Source organism: Triplophysa dalaica, chromosome 6, assembly GCF_015846415.1.
Source record: "Triplophysa dalaica isolate WHDGS20190420 chromosome 6, ASM1584641v1, whole genome shotgun sequence".
Lineage (NCBI taxonomy): Eukaryota > Metazoa > Chordata > Actinopteri > Cypriniformes > Nemacheilidae > Triplophysa > Triplophysa dalaica.
Window position 1 is genome coordinate 16,470,824 of NC_079547.1, and position 22,394 is coordinate 16,493,217.

The following is a 22,394-nucleotide window of genomic DNA, read 5'->3' on the forward strand; positions in this document are numbered from 1 at the left end:
ATAAACCAGCAAACTATGTGTTGTGGCCTTCTTAACTAAACTTTCTTTATTTCAGGTTTCTCGGAGGATGCTGGACGATGAACTAACTGCTAGTCTGTCAATACAGAGTGAGACCTTCACATTTAACAACAACAACAACAGTTCTTCAGTGTCCAGTGAGCAGGAATCTAACTCCACTTATGAGCGCATCTTCCCTTTGGGACCCGACTACCAGGAGCCGTCACGTCTTGTCCGCAAACTGCCCGAGTTCTCCCAAACATCAGAGGATGCTGGTGAGTCCAATGTATTGTATGAATTTAGTTGAATTTACCAATACTTTCTAATTACAAAATTATCATTTTAACATAAACTGACAGTCAGGCTTTACTTACCAATCAGCATCAATTTGTTAAACTTTTTCTGCAGCATCGACCAGTACAGCTTCCAAGACTCCTCAGGCCAGTACACAAGAGGGCGTCCCGCATTACGCTGAGGCCGACATTGTCAACCTGCAGGGGGTGACGGGGGGAAACACGTATGCTGTCCCGGCACTAACAATGGATCTACTGTCAGGAAGGATGTTGCTGTTGAAGAGTTTCCAAGGAAACTGCTCACCTTTAAAGAAAAGCTGGGAGAGGGGCAATTTGGAGAGGTGTGTTCTACATTTGTTCTGGAGAATACTATGACTTTTTTATATTGCCTCGCTTTAATAAGATTTAATAGGACTCACCCTCATGTCTTTCCAAACCTGCTAGACTTACTTTCTTCTGCAGAACATAAAATATTATGTTTTGGACAATCGTGATGAACATAATTGGCTCCCATTGACTTTCATTATACACTAAACCCCTACGACATTTCTCAAAATATATTTTGTGTTCCACAGAAAAATATAAGGCATGCAGATTTGAGGCATTTGTATTCAATGTGTGAACTTACCCTTTAACTATCCCTTTATGACAAATGTCCTGGGTGATTATTTTTAATGGATTTATGTAACAGTGATTTTAAAGCAAATGTATGAAGAATATTTAAAAACTGAATGTCTGTTTTTGTTTGTTGTCAGGTGCATTTATGTGAAGCAGAAGGAATGCAAGATTTTATGGATGAGGACTTCTCCTTTGACATCACTGAAAACCAAACAGTGCTTGTTGCAGTTAAGATGCTTCGAGCGGATGCAAATAAAAATGCCAGGTTTGATAAAGCAAATGTCACAGTTATTGTTCTTTTAAATGATTGATAATACAAATAAAATAACACCCATTCTTACCTTGATGATCTACAGTTGTAAATTTCAGTAATATATTCAGTAATATAAATTTAGCCCCAGTTAAATTATCAATTTTTCCCCCTTACAGGAATGATTTCTTGAAGGAGATAAAGATCATGTCACGGTTGAAAGACCCCAACATCATCCGGCTCCTGGCGGTGTGTATGAGCTCTGACCCTCTGTGTATGATCACGGAGTACATGGAAAACGGAGATCTCAATCAGTTCCTGTCCCGCCACGAGGCCGAGGGTGTGATCGCTCTACTCAGCAATGCTCCCACAGTCAGGTAGATATTTTAACAAAGCATCTACACACAACATTAAAGAAATGGGTTAAAGTTTGTGGGTAAAGCCCATTGCACCAAATTTCCCCACGTTAAAAATAAATACGACCTCAGGTTGTGTCAATCACATTTACACACTGCCTCCGATATTTTCCTCCGTCGTATAAAAAATTGGACTGGGATATGTTTTTTGCATCCGTAGCAGTATTTGAGAGGCGTTTTGACAATTCAAAGACACTGTAAGCGCCAAATACGAAAAAAAGCATGTGAAAATTTTGAACTGTATGTGCAAAGACCTTAAACTGTAGAAAAAATGGGGCATCTGTAAAATGACTGTTTTCCCAGTAAAATTTCGTGTTTTTCCAGTTTTTCTTGTAAATTTGCAGTCTTTTCTGTAACTTAAGTTTTTTACCGTATTTTTAAAAATCGCTAAAAACTAAAATATTCCTAAAAATGATGTTTTTTACAGTGTAGCTAACATCAACAAGCCACAATATTTTTATTAACATGTTCTTCATCTCGGTAGATATATTTAAGTATTAAATCGTATCTGCCCTTCCGAAACCTTAAATGTCCTAAAACACAGTACATTTTAAAATGATTAAATACTGTCTTGTTGACAAACACTTTTTAATACATTTTATTGGTTCAATATTTGCAAAACCCAGTTTCACAAAAAAAAGAGAACAGAGAAGAAGAACAGCAGTGATATGTTACATTTTGTTTTCATCTACAATGACGTAACCTAAACTAACTCTATTTGTAATAACTAATATTAAAGAAGACTAATAAATGCTATAAAAATATGTTGCTCATTGTTAGTTCATGTTAGCTAAAAACTACTGTTAATAATAAATAAATGATATCTTATTGCAAAGTTAACAATTAAAGTTGAATCATTTATATTATATTTTAATATTTATTCAATATTACACAACTTTATACATTATAATATATTGTATTATTATGTTATAATTGTATAATTATATTGTATTTTAAGTAAACATTTTGCTCCGTGGTAAGTTCTTATGTAATTAAGACTTAATTAAAGAGTAGATAAAATATCAAATGGTAAATTTGTACAGGTTAAAAGAAAGGTTAATAGAAATACTCCTATTATCTTCTTATTATAGGTTCAATTATATAGAATTGCAGTCAGCAAGCTAAACAGGATTTCCAAGATGAAGACAATGACATACATTTTTTTTAACTGTCTTTCTCAGCTATAGTAACATACACCACATGGCCACACAGATCGCTTCAGGCATGAAGTATCTCTCCTCGCTAAACTTTGTGCATCGGGATTTGGCCACTCGCAACTGCCTAGTGGGAAAGAATTACACGATCAAGATCGCAGACTTTGGCATGAGTAGAAACCTGTATAGCGGAGACTACTACCGCATCCAGGGCAGAGCTGTACTGCCCATCCGCTGGATGTCCTGGGAGAGCATTCTTCTGGTGAGACTCATATCCCTAACCTAGAAATACAATGAATCATACCGTGATTCATTTGAACGATTCCTAAAAGTACATCATTGAAGATGCACACTCAGATATATCATTGCATTTTTTATTTTAATGTGGGAAGAACAATCAAACACAGTATGTCTACATTGACACATTGAATTCTGTCCATCGCAGGGGAAATTCACTACATCCAGTGACGTATGGGCTTTTGGCGTGACCCTTTGGGAGATGCTCACCTTCTGCAAAGAGCAGCCGTACTCACAGCTATCAGACGAGCAGGTCATTGAAAACACAGGGGAGTTCTTTCGGGATCAGAGGAGACAGGTACATGAATGCTTTTTTTAATCTTATTTCGCCTCAAAAGCTTAAGTTAGGTATTTAACTGTTATGAGTATATTCTTATCATCAGATATACCTACCCCAGCCACCAATGTGTCCTGACCCCATCTACAAGCTCATGTTGAGCTGCTGGAACAGGAACACCAAAGAGCGTCCATGCTTCCAGGAGATCCATCGCATCCTACTGGAGTCCAAACCATAGTATCCACTTATGTGCCAACCGCATGGCACTTCCATAGACTTGCAGTGCCCATAGGACTCCAATTGACCAGGCACTTATTTCTTCACATCATATAGCCAGAAACATCAGGATCCATAATTGTTCTGTTACAGTTTGGACAAATGATTGAATTATGCAGGGTTATTTTTTACATTGCCCCCGAGTGGCTTTGGCTGAAATGCAATGAACGGGCAGCACTAGGCCCAAAAATGTAGCAATAAATTTTGGCACCTTTAATTCAGAAGAATTAGATTTTTATACAATGTGTATTTTCTCCAAGTACGCTACTTTTAAATGATCTTAAATAGAAAAAAATCTCAAGTAAAAAGGATAAAACAAACAGACATTGGCAATGGTGTGTCTTATGTGAGTATTTCCATGTTGTTTTCCGTATTTTAAGGCAGAAGACAGCTTGAATGTAAATAAAAATATTTTTTAATTGACAGTCAGATTTACCTTTTAGTTTTGTTGTGATGTCTCAACATTTGCAAATGATCATCTTATTCTGAAAAATTCTAAACATACTTTGTTTTTACCTTTTTCCTCTGTAGTAAGCGGAAAAAAACATTTAACCAATTGGGTTCACAATCACAGAAGTACATTTATCACTTTTGTGAATAGCAAAACCAGTTTATAAAACCAATTCATTTTTTAATAGATCAAAACTACATTTTTGAGTGACATTGTAAAATGTAAAATATTGGCATTTTGCAACTATATTGTATTAATATTTAAATGTACTGCATTGGGTACTTTTCCTCTTTTTATTCTAAATAATTATTTTTGGTGTTTATTTAAAACTTGTAATTTTGAAATCTGTGTTTTCTTTTCTCTTTTATTGTCTTGCCTTAAAATAATTTTTTACATTTCAGCATTCTCATTTTTATTTGAAAAATCTATGAATTTACATTATTTCTAGAAATGACTTTCTTATGATATTTGCATGAACTTGGATGAAATCCAATGTAGAAATATTTCTTTGGTTACTTTGTCATTTTGTTTTATATGTCATTTGTAGTAGAATTATAAAAGTAGAGCAAAGGGAGCAATACTAATTATCATCAGTTTAATTTTGAGTAGGCTATGCATTGAAAATATCAAAGATGAAAATAAGCTTATTTTAAAGCTGTTTTAAAGCAGTCTTATTTTTATATCAGAGTATATTCATGTAGGGTGGCGTTGATGAGTGAAGTGTTGTTGGATAAATACTGGATCAGATGCACTGTGATGGTTTACAGTATGTTGTGATATGTTTTTGCATGTGCAAAGTGCTGCAAATGGGATACACGGAAATCTCATTAGCAATTGAGTAACTTGTATACTTGTAAATCTTTTGTATGGTGATTGTATAGGCTGTAATATTGAGCAATTGTGCACCTTTTGTCGTCAGCTGAGATAACTGCCAATCCTTAAGAAGTGATTCAGTTGTGGGTATAAAAATCTCTGGCAATAGTCTATGTATAGCTGAATTTTAACATTCTTGACATGGCTTATTAAGTTGCATTATACGTATCCTTTATTTCTTTATATGCACTTTTCATGGGTTTAATTGTTTTATCAGCTGGGGCACAGTTTTCACATTACATTTTATTACCCACAAGGTAAATAAACGAAGTTTTCTGTAAATGGACAACGTTCTACCACAATGATGAGAAAAAGAACTGGAGCTCTTTTGTTCATAGCAAAATATCCATCTTTAACTCCTTTGTCATTGGATTCTCTCTTTGTATGCTCAGAACTTTTTTCTCTTTTTATATCAACCTTGACTTTTACTAGTATTGTACATTTTAGGGAACTGTACATATAATACATTTAATAAATTGATAAATCTTAATAAATTGTTATCTAAACATTTTCGAATTAATAAAGCACTTATCTGGTTCTGACAGAAATCGTATTAAAGCATTTAAACAGCTGCGAAATTTAAGCCTGTGTATTTGTGGTTATGCGTAAATGATTCATCAGATAAGATTAATAAGTGTTTACTGAAATAGACAATTGTGTTGAAGAATTTTATGAAAGTATTAACACAGCACATTTTACTCAAAGTGAAGCTTGTTAGATACATTTTAAGTATATACTGATTACTTAAAACGGATTTTTTTTTTCATTTAAAACCATTTGCTCAACATCGACTGTGTTATGGCTAGAAGGGATACAGCTACCTCAAATGGGCAAACTCATTTTGTTTTTGTCTCACTGACAGTTATTTACTATTTTGTTATTATTGTAAGGTTAGGGGAGGTGCAGGCGTTGGAAAATGTAATTTATTGTAATTTTATAGCGGGATTTTGCCTTCCTTCCGGCCGTAGCTGTGTCTCTTTTATCCACAACTTTTCGACGGTCACATGCTGTTCGACGATTGGTTGAGCTCGTCTGACTGTAGCTAAAGCTCGATTGGACTGAGCAGATGTCCCGTCACAGAATGGAAGCCGGTGATTGGTCATTATAAGTATGACATCCAATCATACCATGGTGTCGGTGCAAACTCCATCCGTACACAGACGCATGTGAAAAATCGCGTCAGAAACGGTTGCAAAGGAGAAGTACATTATCAACCTGTGTACATCATATCATTTGTATACGAATGTAAAGATGATGAAAGTGGTGTTGGTAACCGGTGCAAACAGGTAACGAAACCGTGTGTGTCTTAATGTTGTCAGCAGTTTACATCACTTCTTAAAGTATACGTACATGTTTTTATAAGCATGCTGTTTTCCTGTGAAAACTTTGCGCAGTGATTTTGAAATCAAAGATTGTCGCAAACATTTTTGCGAATAACATAAAGGCGTAAAAACAAACGAACTTTTTTAATATTTAATTTTAAATTGTGTTATTTAGGAGAAAAAAATCATAATTTAGAAATCATAGTTTTTTATTTGTAATTTATCTATGGTAATACAAATGGTAACATCTTGCTAACCTACGTCAACTATCTGTTAAAATGACCTTCATTGTATGCTATATAATAATCATGTATCCATGTGTGTTTGTTCATGTGTTCAGTGGTATAGGTCTTGCCCTGTGTGAACGTCTGCTAAATGAGGATGTGCATCTGCAGCTCTGTCTGGCCTGCAGGAACATGCAGAGAGCTGAAGCCGCCCGTCAGGCTCTTCTTGTGTCTCATCCTCGAGCTCACATTTCTCTCCTACACTTAGACGTGGGTAACATGCACTCAGTAATCCGGGCTGCTGAGGAGTTCAAGACAAAGTAAGAGATCTCAGTCTGCGTTTTCCGTTTCCTTCTTGTTTTGGGTGCACTTACAGGGTTAGTTTTGTCATTATTCAAAGTGACGAAAACACCATAAAGTCGATTTTAAGATGCTCCTAATCCTAACAATGCTATATTTAAAGTCTTCTGGGGCCGTAAAATAGCTTAGCATAAGATGTAAGTTGAAAGCCTTTCAAGTGGTACCTGCTGCAGAGCCAAATGGATGGAGCTTGACATCCAGCTGTCAGCTACCCCTTGCTGGACTTAGTGGGTGGGGCTTGAACTACTCCAGCTCCACCTCTGTGTACCTAGTGATGTCATCATGCAAACATGTTAATATTATTGTTTCTTTGTACAATGTTCAGTCCATTACAAAAAACGTTGAGACCAAACACACAGCTGGAATTTACAGAGTTATCCAAGATTAATAGTCAGTCAACATCCTATAGAGTGACAAGAGCAGCACATTTGAAGAACCCAGAAAGACTTTATTTAACTTCACTTCAACTGTTTATTTGAACAGATACAAAAGATTGGATTATCTGTACCTCAACGCAGGAATCATGCCTAACCCCAGAGTAGACTTCAAAGCCTTTTATAAAGGCCTGTTCTCCAGGTACATTTAATGCATGTCTTTCTACTGTATATAGCTGTGCACTGTATGATAAAACGCTATTATCTGAAAACATTGTATATTTCTACCCTACAGAAATGTGGTTCGTATGTTTGCAACGGGGGAGGGTATTCTGACCCAGGAAGATAAGGTCACACCCGATGGTTTGCAAGAGGTGTTTTCTACTAATCTTTTTGGTCATTTTCTTCTGGTAAGTTGCCAAACGATATCAAAGTTAGTTTGTTTTTCACAACACGTCAATTATTAACACATCTAGACTTCTTTCCATTGTTTCTGTGACCGCATTATCTTGTTGTGGTAGGAGCCATCATCTGTTTCTAGATTAACCATGAAACGCACAGTCAAGTGAATCACCAGACCAGTGTCATCATTTTGCTTTGTATTTTATCCTCATATAAAATGCCGCATTTCACCGTTGTCAACAGCTTTTTTACTGGCAGCCACCCTAATCAATAATTCATCTGAATGTCTCTGGTACTCAAGTTATTTTTGAGTCTTTGCAACCCTGTGCTACCTTGTTAACTAATTTAAGAGCTCCTTCATTGGTATGCAGTAAGACACCTGGTCAATAGGGTTGAAAGCTGCCTCTACACATGTTTCTTCATAGAAATAATGACAAATGCTTATTCTGCATATAACAATAATTCATATTAAAATGTAATTATTAATCAAAGTGCATAATATATCATACCTCTATATAAATAGTTATAGGCTACCTTTTCAAATATTTTGAAAAACAAACTTATTTTTAATTTTTCATTAACATTTTATAAAGATAATAAAGTCAAAATCTAAACTTTGCTTTACTTTCCATCTTAAAAGAAGCCACCCCTTTGCTTTAGATTTTATAAAAAATGTACTGTTGACGTTTTATCAGCCAGCTTTCCATTTTATCTCGCCATTCAATGCTTTTTAAACAGTATTAGAAGGAATTACTTTCTATTGTGGGCTCCTATTGTTTTGATTATCAAATTCCAAAATATTTTTTAATAAAATTGTAGTTTTCTTATAAAATAAATGAACATGTGCGCACAATTGTACAGCATTGTAAAGGTATTTTCTTTCTTTTAAAGGTCCAGTGTGTAATTTTTTGGGAGGATCTTTTTATAAAATGCAGTATAATATAAATAACTATGTCTTCAGAGGTGTATAAAGACCTTACATAATGAAGCGTTATGTTTTTATTACCTTAGAGCTATTTTTATATACAAACATGTAAAGAGGGAGACACTGCAGAGAGTAGAGATTCCAAGTGCAGGTTGTTTATTAAAAGCCAATGGGTAAACAATCCAAAGACAGCAGGCAAATCGTAGTCAAGGGCAAGCCTTGACTAAATCCAAAAACCATGAGACAGTCCAACCACACGACAAAACAAGAGGGTAATCCTGAGCGCATGGACTGAGCCATTGTTTGCAATTCGCAACCTCGCCACTAGATGCCGCTAAAATCTTCACATTGCTCCTTTAAGTATATACTTTCAAATGAAATTAATTTTTGAGATTATGAGAAACATTTCAGTCAAGTTTGCAAACATTTTGAAACAGTAGTGTGTAGTATGTAGTTATATCGAACTATATACTTACATTTACATTTATGCATTTGGCAGACGCTTTTATCCAAAGGGACTGACTTTGCATAATACTATACATTTGTATTTGAGTATGTGCAATCCTTGGCATTGCACCCATGACCTTGGCATTGATAGCGCCATGCTCTAACCACTACAGCTACAGGAAAGCTGTATGGAACTATTGTAAATATATTATTTCTATAGACTTAACATTAATACTACAGCTGTCTTCACTGAACTAAACTTTGTTTTTTTGCAGTTCTATTTGGTGCTTCTAGTGGGGCAGGAGTAAACAGGACTTTCTCTGATTCCTTTCTCTATTTTTTTACCATCTGACAGGTGAGGGAGCTGGAACCCTTATTGTGCCAGACCGATCACAACTCTCTAGCGATCTGGACATCGTCCAGTAATGCTCAACGCACTGCCTTTAGTCTAGATGACATTCAGCATCAGAAAGGCCGTGAACCCTACAGCTCCTCGAAATACGCATCTGACCTGCTAAGTCTAGCACTTAACCGTCGCTACAACAGCCACGTGAGTAAGACAACAGTGCTTAAGAGCATCCCTCACAGTTTGTTTAAATTAATGTTAAAATTTATTGTTACAATAAATGTACATCGAAAAGGACTTGCCTTGCATTGTGAGTTTTTTTTAAATATGTGTGATTATAATGCATTATTTTACAGATGACTTAATAAACACTACTAAATAAACTGTAATAATCCCTTTACAGGGTGTGTTTTCATCAGTGATATGCCCTGGATTGGTGATGACTAACCTCACTTATGGCATTCTACCATCATTCTTCTGGACCCTCATCATGCCAATAATGTGGCTGGTATGTTACCAGTTTGCTGTTGTTTTGGATTATCAACTTCATGGTGTAGGCTAGAATTAATGTCTGCTAACCGTTTGTGTGTCCTGTTTTATCAGATAAGGATATTCACCAATACGTTTACCCTCACGCCTTATAATGGAGCAGAAGCATTGGTATGTACCAGGACCCCCAAAATGTTCATAGCCTCACTCCAAAGAACCCTTACGGACAATCAAAAATATTTCGTATTACTTGGAATATATCTTGTAATACATGTTCAACACATTATAATTTTATATACATTTATATACACATGTTTCAAGTGTTGCATGCCGGTTGTAGAAATGATTCCCCTTTTTTCTCATAGTGTCATAGCTCTCCTCTAGTGTCAGTTTTCATCCATTGTTTTTTATTACACAGTTTTGGCTGTTCATGCAGAAACCTGAGTCACTGGACCCGATGGCTAAATACCACAGTTTGACCTCTGGGCTCGGAAACAGTTACACTCTTCCTCGCAAGGTCAGAACTGATAATCCCCTGTAGTGTTGCCTCTCTTCTCTATTTATTTGAGCCTTTTTTGTTATAGAATTATACTTCACGACAAACTGACATTTATATCGTAAATTATATTCTGAATTGTAGACTTTGTGTGTTCAACTTTTAATCTAACTTTCTTTATGGCATTGATTAACCATGGTGCTTAACATAATTTCACTGTCAATTTATTTTGTTATATATATGTTTCCAGATGGATATTGATGAAAACATGTCAGAAGCCCTCTATGCAAAGTTACAAGAACTTGAAGATACAGTGCGGAGGAGACTAAAAGAGGAGCATCTCGATATCAAAGAAAAAAGCTGAGGCACACTGATGACTATTGGAACCCTTAATCGACCTTTTTGATGTGATACCGGAAAGGTCTTATTCCAAGTGCTTTAATAGGGAAAAAAACTCTTAACAGGCCTTATATACAGAGGTTGGACAAAACAATATGAACAAGGGGTGTTATGTGTGTTAATATTAATTGTGTAGGCTACTGTTGAAAAAAATGTTGCGGTTATCTTCTGTTACTTCATTTTGTCTGGGTTGCTTGCCAAATCAAGGCTTTTAAATGTGTTGTTCCAGAACAAATGTTCAGACAGGTAATTACAAGAAATGGGTGACTTGTCAGATTTCCAATGGGGACAAATTATGCAAGGCCATTTAGCAGGAACATTTGACCAAAAGTCTCCACAATTATAAGAGGATTGAGAAGCAGGCTCCCTGTTCCAACGTCCCACATTGAATGTAATGTTGATGGTGTTTACATTATTTTGTCCAGCCCCTGTGTGTGTGTGTGTGTGTGTGTGTGTGTGTGTGTGTGTATACTGTATACAGTGGATATAGAAAAGAATCACCCCCCTTCAAAATAATCACATTTTGTTGCTTTGCAGCTTGAAATGAAGATGGACACCGTTTTTGTTTTATCCAACTGTATTTACTCGATGAAACTTATAGCATCCAAGAGAAAGACATAACACCAACATATTATTAAAAAAAAAACTGAGTCAGTTGGAAAAAGGATCACCCCCTACAAATGACTTGCAAACTCAATCAGGTTTAGCTCATGATCTTACTAAATGGCACACAAAGCCATCTAACTTTTAACTGTAGTCATTTTGATAAGCTCAGCATGAAAAGAGCTTTTCCTAGAGCATTTCAGTCCTTTATGGTACCTGTGGCAAACAATCATCTATGGGTGGCAAGGCACTGTCCAAAGATCTCTGGGAAAAAGTTGTGAACAGATACAAGTCAGGAGATGGATACAAAAATATTTCCAAGGCTTAATCAATGCCAAATAGTACAGTTAAGTATATTATCAAGAAGTGGAAGGTGTTTGGTACAACACAGACCCTCCCTGGATCGGGACGTCACTCCAAACTGTATGAAAGAGACAGGAGGAAACTGGTCCGAGAGGCTAACTAGAGGCCCACACCATCTCTGAAGCAGTTGTATTTGACAACAATATCACAAATTCTCCACAAATCTCGCTTAATAGGAGGGTTGCAAGAAAAAAGCCACTCCTCCAGAACGGCCAAAGGCGATCATGACTGATCTTTGCCAAAACGCAGCCTTGAAGAATCTGAGGCCACATGGAAAAGGTGTTTATTGGTTTAGGTGAGACTAAAATGGAATTATTTGGCCTCAACACTAAACGATATGTCTTGTTGAAATCCAATACACTCACCATGCAAAACACCATTCCTACCGTGAAGCATGGGGGTGTTTCTCTGCATCAGGGACTGGAGCACTTGGCAGGATATAGGTGAGATGGATGGTGCAAAATACTGTCAACTTCTTTAGGGAAAATCTACTGCCCCCTGCAAGAAAGTTGTCTGTGGGAAGAAGGTTTATCTTCCAGCATGACAACGACCCAAAGCACTCTGACCCATAAATCTGACCACAAAGGGTTTTTAAAGGAGAAACAGGTGAATGTCTTTGCATGGCCTAGTCAAAGCCCAGACTTGAACCGCATTGAAATCTGTGGATTGACTTGAAGACCGCAGACCACAAAAGGTCACCATTAAATTGAACTGAACTTGAGCAGTTTTGCAAGGAAGAGGGGGCAAATATTGTGCAAACATCGAAGTCTAGATGTGCAAAGTTAGTAGAGACATATCCCAACAGACTAAAAGCTGTGGCCTAATTAAAGCAAAAGGTGGTTCAACAAAATACTGACACAAGGGGGTGATTCTTTTTTCCAACTCTGTTATTCTTGTTTTTTTCTGACATGTTTGTGTTATGTGTTTCTCATGGATGCTATACGTTTCGCTGAGTAAATACAGCTGGATAAAACAAAAGCTGTGTGTATCTTCATTTCAAGTTGCAAAGCACCAAAATATGATTATTTTGAAGGGGGTGATTCTTTTCTATATCCACTGTGGGTAAAAATGATGAAATCACTATAAAGCTGTTATAGGGGACCTTACGCTTTGTCTTCATGTTTAAGTGAATGGTATTGGCTTAGCAGGATATTTTAAATTGTTTGTTTTGACATTTCAATTCAGTTTCAATTGTATTTATATAGCACTTTTCACAATTTTCATTGTTCCAAAGCAGCATTACATACATTCCAATTAAAAAAAAAAAAAGAATAGATGAGTAAATAAAATAAAGATTGTATATTACAATACATGGTATTATTTCTGTCGATTTTTCAGTTTTTTACAATATTTTTAATATACTGTGCTATTTTTAAACATTTTTGAGACTTAAGTTGTTAAGTTTGTTTAGAATTGCTCCTTATTCTGTCATTCTGTTGATATTCACTGATATGTAAGAATGGCTAAGACTTATTCCAAAACAAGCTCATTTTTATCTAGTGCAAAGAAAATGATATAAACTGAAGCTGTAACAACTTTTCATTTAACTGAAGCATTATATTTAAAGACTTGGCAAATCTAATAGTTAGCCCCAGAGGAGAATCTTTGAGGCAATGTAAAAGAGAGAGCAATTGCAGGCAGGCCTACAGATGATGATTCCCCTGTAAATAAAGAAACATTCATACATGAACCAACATGATATTTTAATATTTTAGAAATAATTCGTCTATAGTTAAGCTATTTTTGATCGTGAAGACATAACAGAATGGGCTGACAATGTTATTACTAATATTATGGTAATTACTGTATTAGAAATATGAGCCACACTAAATCGGTATTACCACAATAATTAATTCAGGTGTCACGGCTTGTTTGAAATGACAAATGATCACTTTGGCAGAACGGATAATAAAACAAACTTACCGCTGCCTTAAGTACTCTTGGTCTACGAAGTTTGTTGATATTGTTACATAAGCTGTTGTCATAAAACATGAATTAATCCACAATATATGACGAAGCGATGTAACACCTCTCTGTCATTTGATCCTGACATTCAGAGACGTCTACATGTGACGAATAATTCACGTTAGTTGAGTTCATATCTCCAGAATCTGCAAATATTTCTTGCAGAGGGTCTTGTGAAAAGCCGTTATTGTCGCACTCGGTTCCTTCTGCGATGCCACTGAGTTTTGGGTTGCAGAATGCCCAGACCATGCCACAAAAGTACACAAAAAACGCTGACATCACCAACAACATAAGCACATAAGACTCGATCAACGCCTCCGTAACCACATTCGGCATGTCTTTGACGCGTTACACAAGCGTCTGTGCGAGTAAATATGCAGCGATATCAGCAACCCGCGATTTGATGGCTGAATGTCCTCAAATAATCACAGGCGTCTACTTCAGCCCTCAAGCTGACATGTGCTATGAAATTCAATATGCAGAAATGCTGAATAAATTCAAAACTGACCTCTTCGTTTTGTCCGTGTCTGTACATTTATGAGGCGATCCATAATGTAACGAATTATTATTATATGATATTTTATTTTATATTATGAATTTATTATTTTACTACACTGTAAACAATAGCAAATTAAATTAGAGTAATAATAAACATACATAGGCTATCTATCTGGAATTTAGTGTGGGTAAAACTTTTGAGTGTTCTTACACACAGTGACACATGTAAATATGTTTAATTAAACCACTAAAGCAAATTGTACTAAAATGTACAAATGAAAATTTTAGACTAGTCATGAATTGCAGTGAGATTGCGTCAGACTCCTGACTGTATGGTGTTTTTTACCATGCCCTGCAAAAGTCCAGGACGCCCCCCCATGCTGCCACTGGTCAGGTTGGCTGGTATCATATACCTGTAAGTATAAAGGGGGTTACTTACCACGCTTTGGTGGACTCAGTTTGGAACCAAACCTCAATTCTTCAAATCCTGGTTCGGCCCGGCACCACTGGGGTCTGAACCAGGGGAACAGGGGGAAATTGACAGACTGATCTTCTTGGAGCGCGATGACTTTCTTCTGGAACAGTCCCGGGACATATCGCTGAAACATGCACTCGAACAGGTCCGATATGTTGACGGGCAGCCTCTTAGTTTTTAGTGCCACAGAGCCGTTGAGAAATGCTGTTCCGGGTAGCTCATTGTAAACTCATGGCAGACATTTAGGGCAAACAACAACATTTAATCGTATAATGACACTATTCTTTTGGCTGGGAATTTACGAGAACATGCGCAGGTGGTGCGCCTCTTGTCACAAATGTCAGCTGGTAAACACACCGGCCTCCCCAAAAGCGACATTGCGCCCTCTTCCATTATTGTTTAATTTCACATTAAAAAAGATGTTCACAAAAAACAGAGTCACACGGCAAGTCGGAGATCTCGATTATGAAATAGTACGAACGGATAGGAGCGGAGCAGGTCAGATTTACGTGGTAGACGAAGTGATGCTGGCGATAGTAGTGAGTTGAGAGGAAGATCTCGAGCCAGAAGTGAATACAAAATTACAATCTCTCACACTGGCTCCAGGGGATCACCTCTCGCCATCCCACCTCGCTGATGTGGCCAGGTTGCAGGCTGATTTTGCTGACGTTTTCTCGCCCCTTGCTGGTCGAAACGAACATCATCCAGCACCATATGGAGACGGAGCAAGGCATAGTAGTACGCAGCAAGCCATATCATTTACCTGAATACAAGAAGTTTTGGTCCCCAAAATGGACGGCTCGGCCTGGTTTTGTGTGGATTATCGCAAGGTGAACACCGTGTCGAAATTTTAATGCCTATCAAATGCCTTAGGTTGATGAATTGCTTGATCGGCTAGGCATGACTCGCTTTTACTCAACATTTGATTTAACGAAAGGATCTAAATAAAAGACTGCTTTTACAACGCCGTTCTGATTACACCAATTCGTAACACTTCCATTCAGCTTGTTCTGGGCGCCGGCCACCACCTTCCAGCGACTCATGGACCGTGTCCTCCAGCCCCATACGGCATATGCCTACCTATGTGATATTATAATCTATAGCAACCTTTTGCAGCGGCATATCCAGCATTTGAGGGCGGTCCTAGGACGCTGAGGGCGTCCTAGGACCCAGCCTGTTATCGAGGCATAGGTCTTGATTATCTCGCACCGGGAGGGAATCCTGCCCAGAATAACCCCCTTGGTTAGACATGATGGCATCTTGGCAACCCATCTTTCTTCAGGGTTTCAACGCGAGAAGGCCTTGCTCCGAAACCTTGATCAGTTTGTTCTTGTGCACACTGGGACTCAGATAAAAACTGTTCACCCATCTTTGGAAGGGACACAGTGCCAGGAAGCCAACAGTACAACAGCAGCTGCTGCTGCCATCATATCCATGAGTCTCAGAAAGTACCTGAACCGAAGGCTAGTCAGACTTCGAAATCGTTGAAGGAGCAGCAGAATACTGTTCACCCACTGTTCTGATGGTGAAGCTTTCATTAACCGCGAGTTCAGGATAAACCCTATGAACTCCACTGACTGACTTAGAGTTAGCTTGCTCTTGCTGAAATTCACTGCAAGACCCAGATGGGTATTATGGGAGAACCCAATTTCCATCATAGCCTGCTCCTGAGAGTGGGAACACAGAAGCCAGACGTCCAGATATGGGAGTATCTGTAGTAAAAAGTATATTGAATAAAACCCTTCTCTAAGAGTTTTTTTATTTCTTGATTTAACAAATTTAAATGGTTTGGGTCTGAAAATGTTGTTCTTCTGACCCCACTGAAAGAGGGAGTCCGGCGTCGGGACTGCAGCCTGTACCCTTAAGTGAGGGTCACTATAACCCATGGGTCTGAGGTTGTTGTTTCCCAGTGACTGAGCTGCTGATGAGAAAAACGTGCCCTGAGCCGCTTAACATATCAAACTATTCTTTGAAACTGCTCCCCTGTCTGAGGCTGGCTCCTATGAACCTCAGTTGGGTTTGTGGCAAACTGAGATCTATGTGGCACAGGCCCAATAGGGGACAATCGGAAATGTAAGTGGGGTAGTGGAACACTCCTTAGATCCGCAAACTGCGGCCTAGTCTGATTCACCTGGACACAACACTCTAGTGTCTGCTGTGCAGCTGGACCAAAGAGCTGTCCAGGAACTACTGGAAGGTCCCTTAATGTTCTCCTACAGACCTCCGATAGAGGAAACTTGTCAGCGTGTCTGTGTGAGAGTGGACACTAGCCTGCCCAATTCTCCTGTCATAAATGCTATTGCTTGTAACGAAGCATTGCTCAAGTCTTGCGATGTAGTATCACTTCCCGAAGCCTGAAGAGACTCGGAGAATGCTAACGTGCTGCTGTGTTATAAGCCTGTATGAGAAGATCGTCAGTAATTCGTCATTGTGGGTGATGGCAACGGACATTAGTTCTCAAAACTGAGAGGACAAAAGAGGCAATAATTAGATCAATCTTGGGCATCTGATCAAGGCCAAAAGTATCAGAAACTTGCATCGCAGCCAATGCTCTGCTTGGACTATTGTGGTGTGTAAGTGATTTTGGGTTCGCCCAGCACTTCTGCAATTCATCAATATAATCTCTTGTTGGTGGCATAGTAAGAGGAGAAGGTTGAATTGAAGCTCTGAAAAAGCATTAGTAGAGATTGTAACAACTGGAGCTGCATCTAGGCCTAAACGAACCAATGCAGCCTGAAGGTCTCGCTTCAACACCTCCTGTTCTGACTGTGAACCTTCTGTAGATCCACCTCCGATATCCTCAGAGTCATTAAGGGAGACCTGAGAGTAAAGCTCTGCAAAAATCTCGTCCTCCTCTCCAAAAGTGGATGGTGAGGAGCTGTCACCGACATGGCATCTTCTTCCGACATGGGAGTCTCTGTGGTGGAGGCTTCAACTGAAGGAATTAGTTTCTCAGCTGATTGTAACTTCATAAGCAAAGACTTAATTTAAGCAAAGTCTGCAGACAACCCGTCCACCTTCTTAGTTAATGAATCTTCATTAGATCTTTTGCCAGCCGAATCACCCATTGTTTCAGTATGTTTAAGTTTAGCCGCCGCTTTACGCTGTGTCGATAGGGGAGGTGGCATTGATTGTGGTGGTACCAACAACTCCCCCAAGAGTTTTTCCACCATAATTACCCTAGAGGCCTTACTCTCCCTCCCTATAAAGAACTTTACAGTTCATACAGGCCTCCTCCGTGAGACCTTTTTTTTATTTAGATGTTCCAAGCCCAAACAGGAAGGGCAACATTCGTGCCCATCAACCGCTTGCAGATAGGCTTGCACAATGTGCAGAAATTAGCTTTCCATGATCAGGCAGAAATTCTATAGGCCAAGCGAACGCACTCTGACCTCTGCTGCAAGATAATATATTGTACACCACAAGTGTCAATAATGGGATATAATGTATGTGTGATGCACCCTTACGTGAGAACACAGTAACCATCAGCGTTTTAGTATAATTGAAACTTTTATTTATGAAAACAATATTAGTTTGGGGGGGAACCAAACAAAGCGGAACCAAAGAGTAGGTATCGTTACACCACGTTACCTAGATGACGGACGCCTTCCTCTTCTCTCAGACAGAGATTCGGAGACGAAGATGGCGGTTCGCTTTTTCACTCACTAATTCTGTGATTCTGTTTTCCAGAGCTGAGAGAAGTGAACCCCAAGCTATAAAAGAAATCATTTGTTACTCCAGTTACACATTTGAAACTCGTAACAAACTGTGGGGGCTCGTCCGGGATCTCTCCTCATCACAACAATAGGAGGAGCAGATCCAGAGATAATTGAACCACACGACCAAGGTGACAAGACGCTGCTGCAGGCCAGGGGTTATCCCGTGGGCGTCCGAGGAGGGAGACCAAAGAGAAAAGGGATCTCCACCTTGCTTAGGAGCCGCACTGCTGATCCTGAGGCCGGCGCACGCTACTTACCAGAGGAGCTCACCTGTGATCGGGAGGTCGACACGCACACACACATACACACCTCTTACTAAGTCCCTTCACCACTGATTGACTGAGTTCACAAACCACAAGGGAATATCAGGACTACACACTATGTCAGCAACTCGTAAAGAATTAGTATGGAGCATCAAGAAACAACTATTCAGACTTTCAAACAACGACATCTATCAGGTTGCAAAAGACATTGCAATCAATAGTCCACATGAAGAAGAGTTGAGTCCGAGTGATGAAGAGGGCTGTATGGACTATGTTATCTCCTACATGCAATCTGACTCCTTACTAGGACTTGAGGATGAGGGAATGGGTCAGTTGTTGGTTTTAAATGATTTGGTAGGTAAGGTAATTAATGCTGATGCTCCTGTTAAGTTTCCGGTGGGTGCATTTAATGATGGTAACATACAGGTCACACCTAGTCCCAGTCCATCCACTACAATCCCAACCTCTGCATCACAACTTCTTTCTCACTCTAACAACACAGTTAGTCTGACACAACCCCATCATAACACTCATACCAATACAACAACACAGACATTAGAAGAACTGAGACAAGTGTATGAAGAGCTGGGTGAGAAACTCAGACGAAGTGAATCTACGATGGCCCCATCACCCACAACTTACCCCCACCAGAGTGAGGCAGAGTTCCACTGTATGCCACAGATGATCTCAGAGAGACCAGTAATACTTAAGGACCTCTCCTACGTGCAGCGCAGGGACTTCAAAGTACATGGTGGTCAGGTTGGAGATCAGAACTCTGATTTAAACTACAACAATATCAGCAAACAAATCGACGAGGGAGTGAAGGAGGGCTTTGCAGAAGCAGAGGTGGTCAGAGGGGTGTTGAGGATCATCAAACCAGGGGCATTTAAGGATATGCTTGTGAACAAAGATTCTATCACGGTATCTGAACTCAAAGGCTTCCTCAGGTCTCACCTCGGAGAGAAAGCAACAACTGAGATGTTCCAGGAACTGATGTGTGCCAGGCAATTAGACCAAGAATCACCACAGCAATTTCTTTACCGTATGATTGGGCTCAAACAGAAAATCCTTTTTCAGACCCGACAGGCCAGTGCAGACATTGCATATGATCCCAAGACCATCCAGGAGGTGTTCCTCCATACCATCTATCAGGGGTTGGGGACAAAACAAGCTGACCTCCGGCAGAGACTGAGGCCTCTAATCTCGAACAGTCAAGTCACAGATGAGGAAATCCTTCGTCAAGTCATGAAAATAATAAGTGATGAAAATGAGCACCAGCGCAGACTGGGTCAACCCCCCCGACAAAAGTTAGCACAAGCACACAGCGCCAAGGTTGAGACGGGAGACCGTTACAACAATAACAAGTCGCGGGATACAGCACCAGATAATGAAAATCTCCAGACAATACAACAGCTCACTTCTCAGGTGGAGACCCTGACACACATGGTGGCTTCTTTGATCGAGCAGCGGACAGCAAATAATCGGATGTCTTACCCTCCTTCTCAGCCAACTCCCAGCAGACCTGTCCAACCACAGCTGGGACAACCTGCAGTCCAGGTGAGAGGAAGGACAGCTCGTTGCCCGAAATGTACTGAACAGAATGCACAGGAGTGTAACCATTGCTTTGTGTGTGGAGGGGCAGGACACAGAGCAGTGGGATGTCTTCAACAAGTCAGGGTGCAGGGAAACGGGGCTCGGTCTTTGTGGAGGGACGCCCAGAGACCGTTGAGCAGTTGCAGTCCCAAACAGTTACAAGTAACAAACAAATAACAAGACACCTCAAGCAAAACAAACAAAAAAAAACACATGCACTGACCGACCAGAGTAACATCACTTGCAAGGCACTCCTAATTGGGAAGAAAAGTCTGCTGAAATGTTTGATTGGCGGATACCCAGTTACAGTCCTGTTTGATTCAGGCTCGCAGGTGAGCATAATTGACCAACAATGGACTGACACTCACATTCCTAATCACATATTGAGACCCCTTTCTGAGCTTTTAGAGGAAGAACTTGGCGTCTATGCAGTCACTGGCCATGCCGTCCCCTACAGCGGATGGGTTGAGCTCACTGTCAATCTCGCAGGGAATGAAGACCCCAATCTCACAATACAGGTCCCTTTCCTAGTCAGCCCGTTGCCACTGTCCCATCCCCTTCTAGGAGCCAATGTACTCCAGGAGATCATCAGAAGGAAAGAGTCCTCGGGCGATGCAGTGGCAACGGTTGTCAACCTTCTCCGCAGTGCATTTGGAATAGAGGAGGAACAGGTAGAGGTCATTGTAAATTCCATCCAGGTGCCTCCTAGTACATACTGTGATCCTGTTACTATAAGGGTGGGCCAAGACCATGTCATCATTCCCCCTGGCAGAACAGCTCATGTATGGTGTAGAGTGCCTCCAAACTTTGACGCCTCTAACCCCATTGTTCTATACGAACCAACAGAGGAAAGCGTTGTCTTAGGGCAGTTGAGTGTAGGAGAAGGCCTCTTGGAAATCAATAACACCCGACGGCCCTATGTGAAGGTGCCCATCTCTAATCACTCAAAGCATGAGGTCACCCTGCCGGGTAGAACCTCTCTGGGAACCATACAACATGTTATCAAGGTCCTTGAGACTGATGCACCAGAGTCACATCAGGCTGATTCCACACCAAGAAAGATGACATCAGTCGAGGTTAAGGGAGTCGTTTCTTCCAGCACTTCTCCACCCGAATCCTGGCTTCCTCCTGTTGACATCAGTCACCTCAGCCCTGACCAACAACAGTCTGTAAAGGAAGTGCTCTATGAAGAAAGTGGAGCATTCGCCCGTGACAGCGACGACATAGGGTGCATCCCCTCCCTACAGATGGAGATCAGGACTAAGGATGACATCCCAGTGCAGAGGGCTTACGCGTCCATCCCAAAACCACTATACAGGGAGGTTAAGGAGTACATCCAGGAGCTGTTAGTTAAAGGGTGGATCGTGAAGTCCCAGTCGCCTTATTCAGCTCCTGTCATTTGTGTAAGGAAGAAAGATGGGTCCTTACGCCTGTGTGTTGACTACCGGCTCCTCAACAACAAAACTGTGCCAGACCGTCACCCTCTTCCCAGAATTCAGGACCTCACTGACTCTCTGGGAGGATATGCCTGGTTTTCGATCCTTGATCAGGGGAAAGCCTACCATCAAGGCTTTATCGCCGAAGGATCAAGGTACCTGACCGCATTCATAACTCCATGGGGGTTATATGAATGGGTCCGAATACCCTTCGGGCTATCGAACGCCCCAGCTGCTTTTCAAAGGAGCATGGAAGGTATGCTCGACACGCTGAGAGATGAATGCTGCATCCCTTACCTTGACGACGTGTTGTGCTTTTCCAGGTCATTTGATGAGCATGTAGAGGTGCTACGCAGAGTCTTGCAAGCCTTGCAACACCACGGGGTAAAGCTGAAGCCGGAGAAATGCGAACTCTTCCGCAAGGAGGTCCGGTATGTTGGTCGGTTGGTGTCAGCAGAAGGGGTAAAGATGGACCCCAAAGACCTTGAGGCAGTGCGGGCACTGAAAGACAAGATGCCACAGACAGTTGGGGACGTCAGGCAGTTGCTTGGGTTCTTGAGCTATTATCGAACATACGTGCAGGACTTCTCACGCATAGCCAAACCCCTATACGACCTGCTCCAGTCGAAGCCCAGCACCTCTCTAGCCAAACCGCCACGAGGAAAAACGAAATGCAGTCAACCGTCCTCCCGTACTCCAGTAGAATGGAATATACAGAACCAACAGATCCTTGAACAGCTCGTGGACCGGCTGACCAAACCCCCAGTGTTGGCGTATCCCGATTTCAACCGCC

The 22,394-nt window shown here is 40.2% G+C and overlaps 2 protein-coding genes across 2 annotated transcripts in view; both read left to right on the forward strand.

Moving 5' to 3' along the window:
* Positions 1 to 5,370, forward strand: part of ddr2a (discoidin domain receptor tyrosine kinase 2a) — a 29,690-nt gene extending 24,320 nt beyond the window's left edge. The window contains 8 exon segments of the mRNA XM_056751121.1: positions 56 to 272; positions 406 to 546; positions 549 to 631; positions 1,046 to 1,173; positions 1,338 to 1,535; positions 2,756 to 2,990; positions 3,174 to 3,323; positions 3,409 to 5,370. Coding sequence (XP_056607099.1) covers positions 56 to 272; positions 406 to 546; positions 549 to 631; positions 1,046 to 1,173; positions 1,338 to 1,535; positions 2,756 to 2,990; positions 3,174 to 3,323; positions 3,409 to 3,540 — 1,284 coding nt within the window. The 3' untranslated portion in view covers positions 3,541 to 5,370.
* Positions 5,371 to 6,046: 676 nt separating this feature from the next.
* hsd17b7 (hydroxysteroid (17-beta) dehydrogenase 7) lies at positions 6,047 to 12,623 on the forward strand. The gene is made up of 9 exons (XM_056749647.1): positions 6,047 to 6,188; positions 6,565 to 6,768; positions 7,292 to 7,384; positions 7,478 to 7,592; positions 9,312 to 9,506; positions 9,706 to 9,810; positions 9,906 to 9,962; positions 10,210 to 10,308; positions 10,538 to 12,623. The coding sequence occupies exons 1-9, from the start codon at positions 6,154 to 6,156 to the stop codon at positions 10,649 to 10,651; spliced, it is 1,017 nt and encodes a 338-aa protein (XP_056605625.1). The 5' UTR covers positions 6,047 to 6,153; the 3' UTR covers positions 10,652 to 12,623.
* Positions 12,624 to 22,394: the final 9,771 nt, after the last annotated feature.

What these genes read in the sequence shown, in the direction of transcription:
- hsd17b7 (XM_056749647.1), top strand. Translation starts at nt 6,154, where the DNA reads ATGATGAAAGTGGTGTTGGTAACCGGTGCAAACAG. An exon ending in TTTTTGGTCATTTTCTTCTG is followed by an intron (nt 7,593 to 9,311) that starts GTAAGTTGCCAA and finishes ACCATCTGACAG; the next exon opens with GTGAGGGAGCTGGAACCCTT. An exon ending in ACCGTCGCTACAACAGCCAC is followed by an intron (nt 9,507 to 9,705) that starts GTGAGTAAGACA and finishes ATCCCTTTACAG; the next exon opens with GGTGTGTTTTCATCAGTGAT.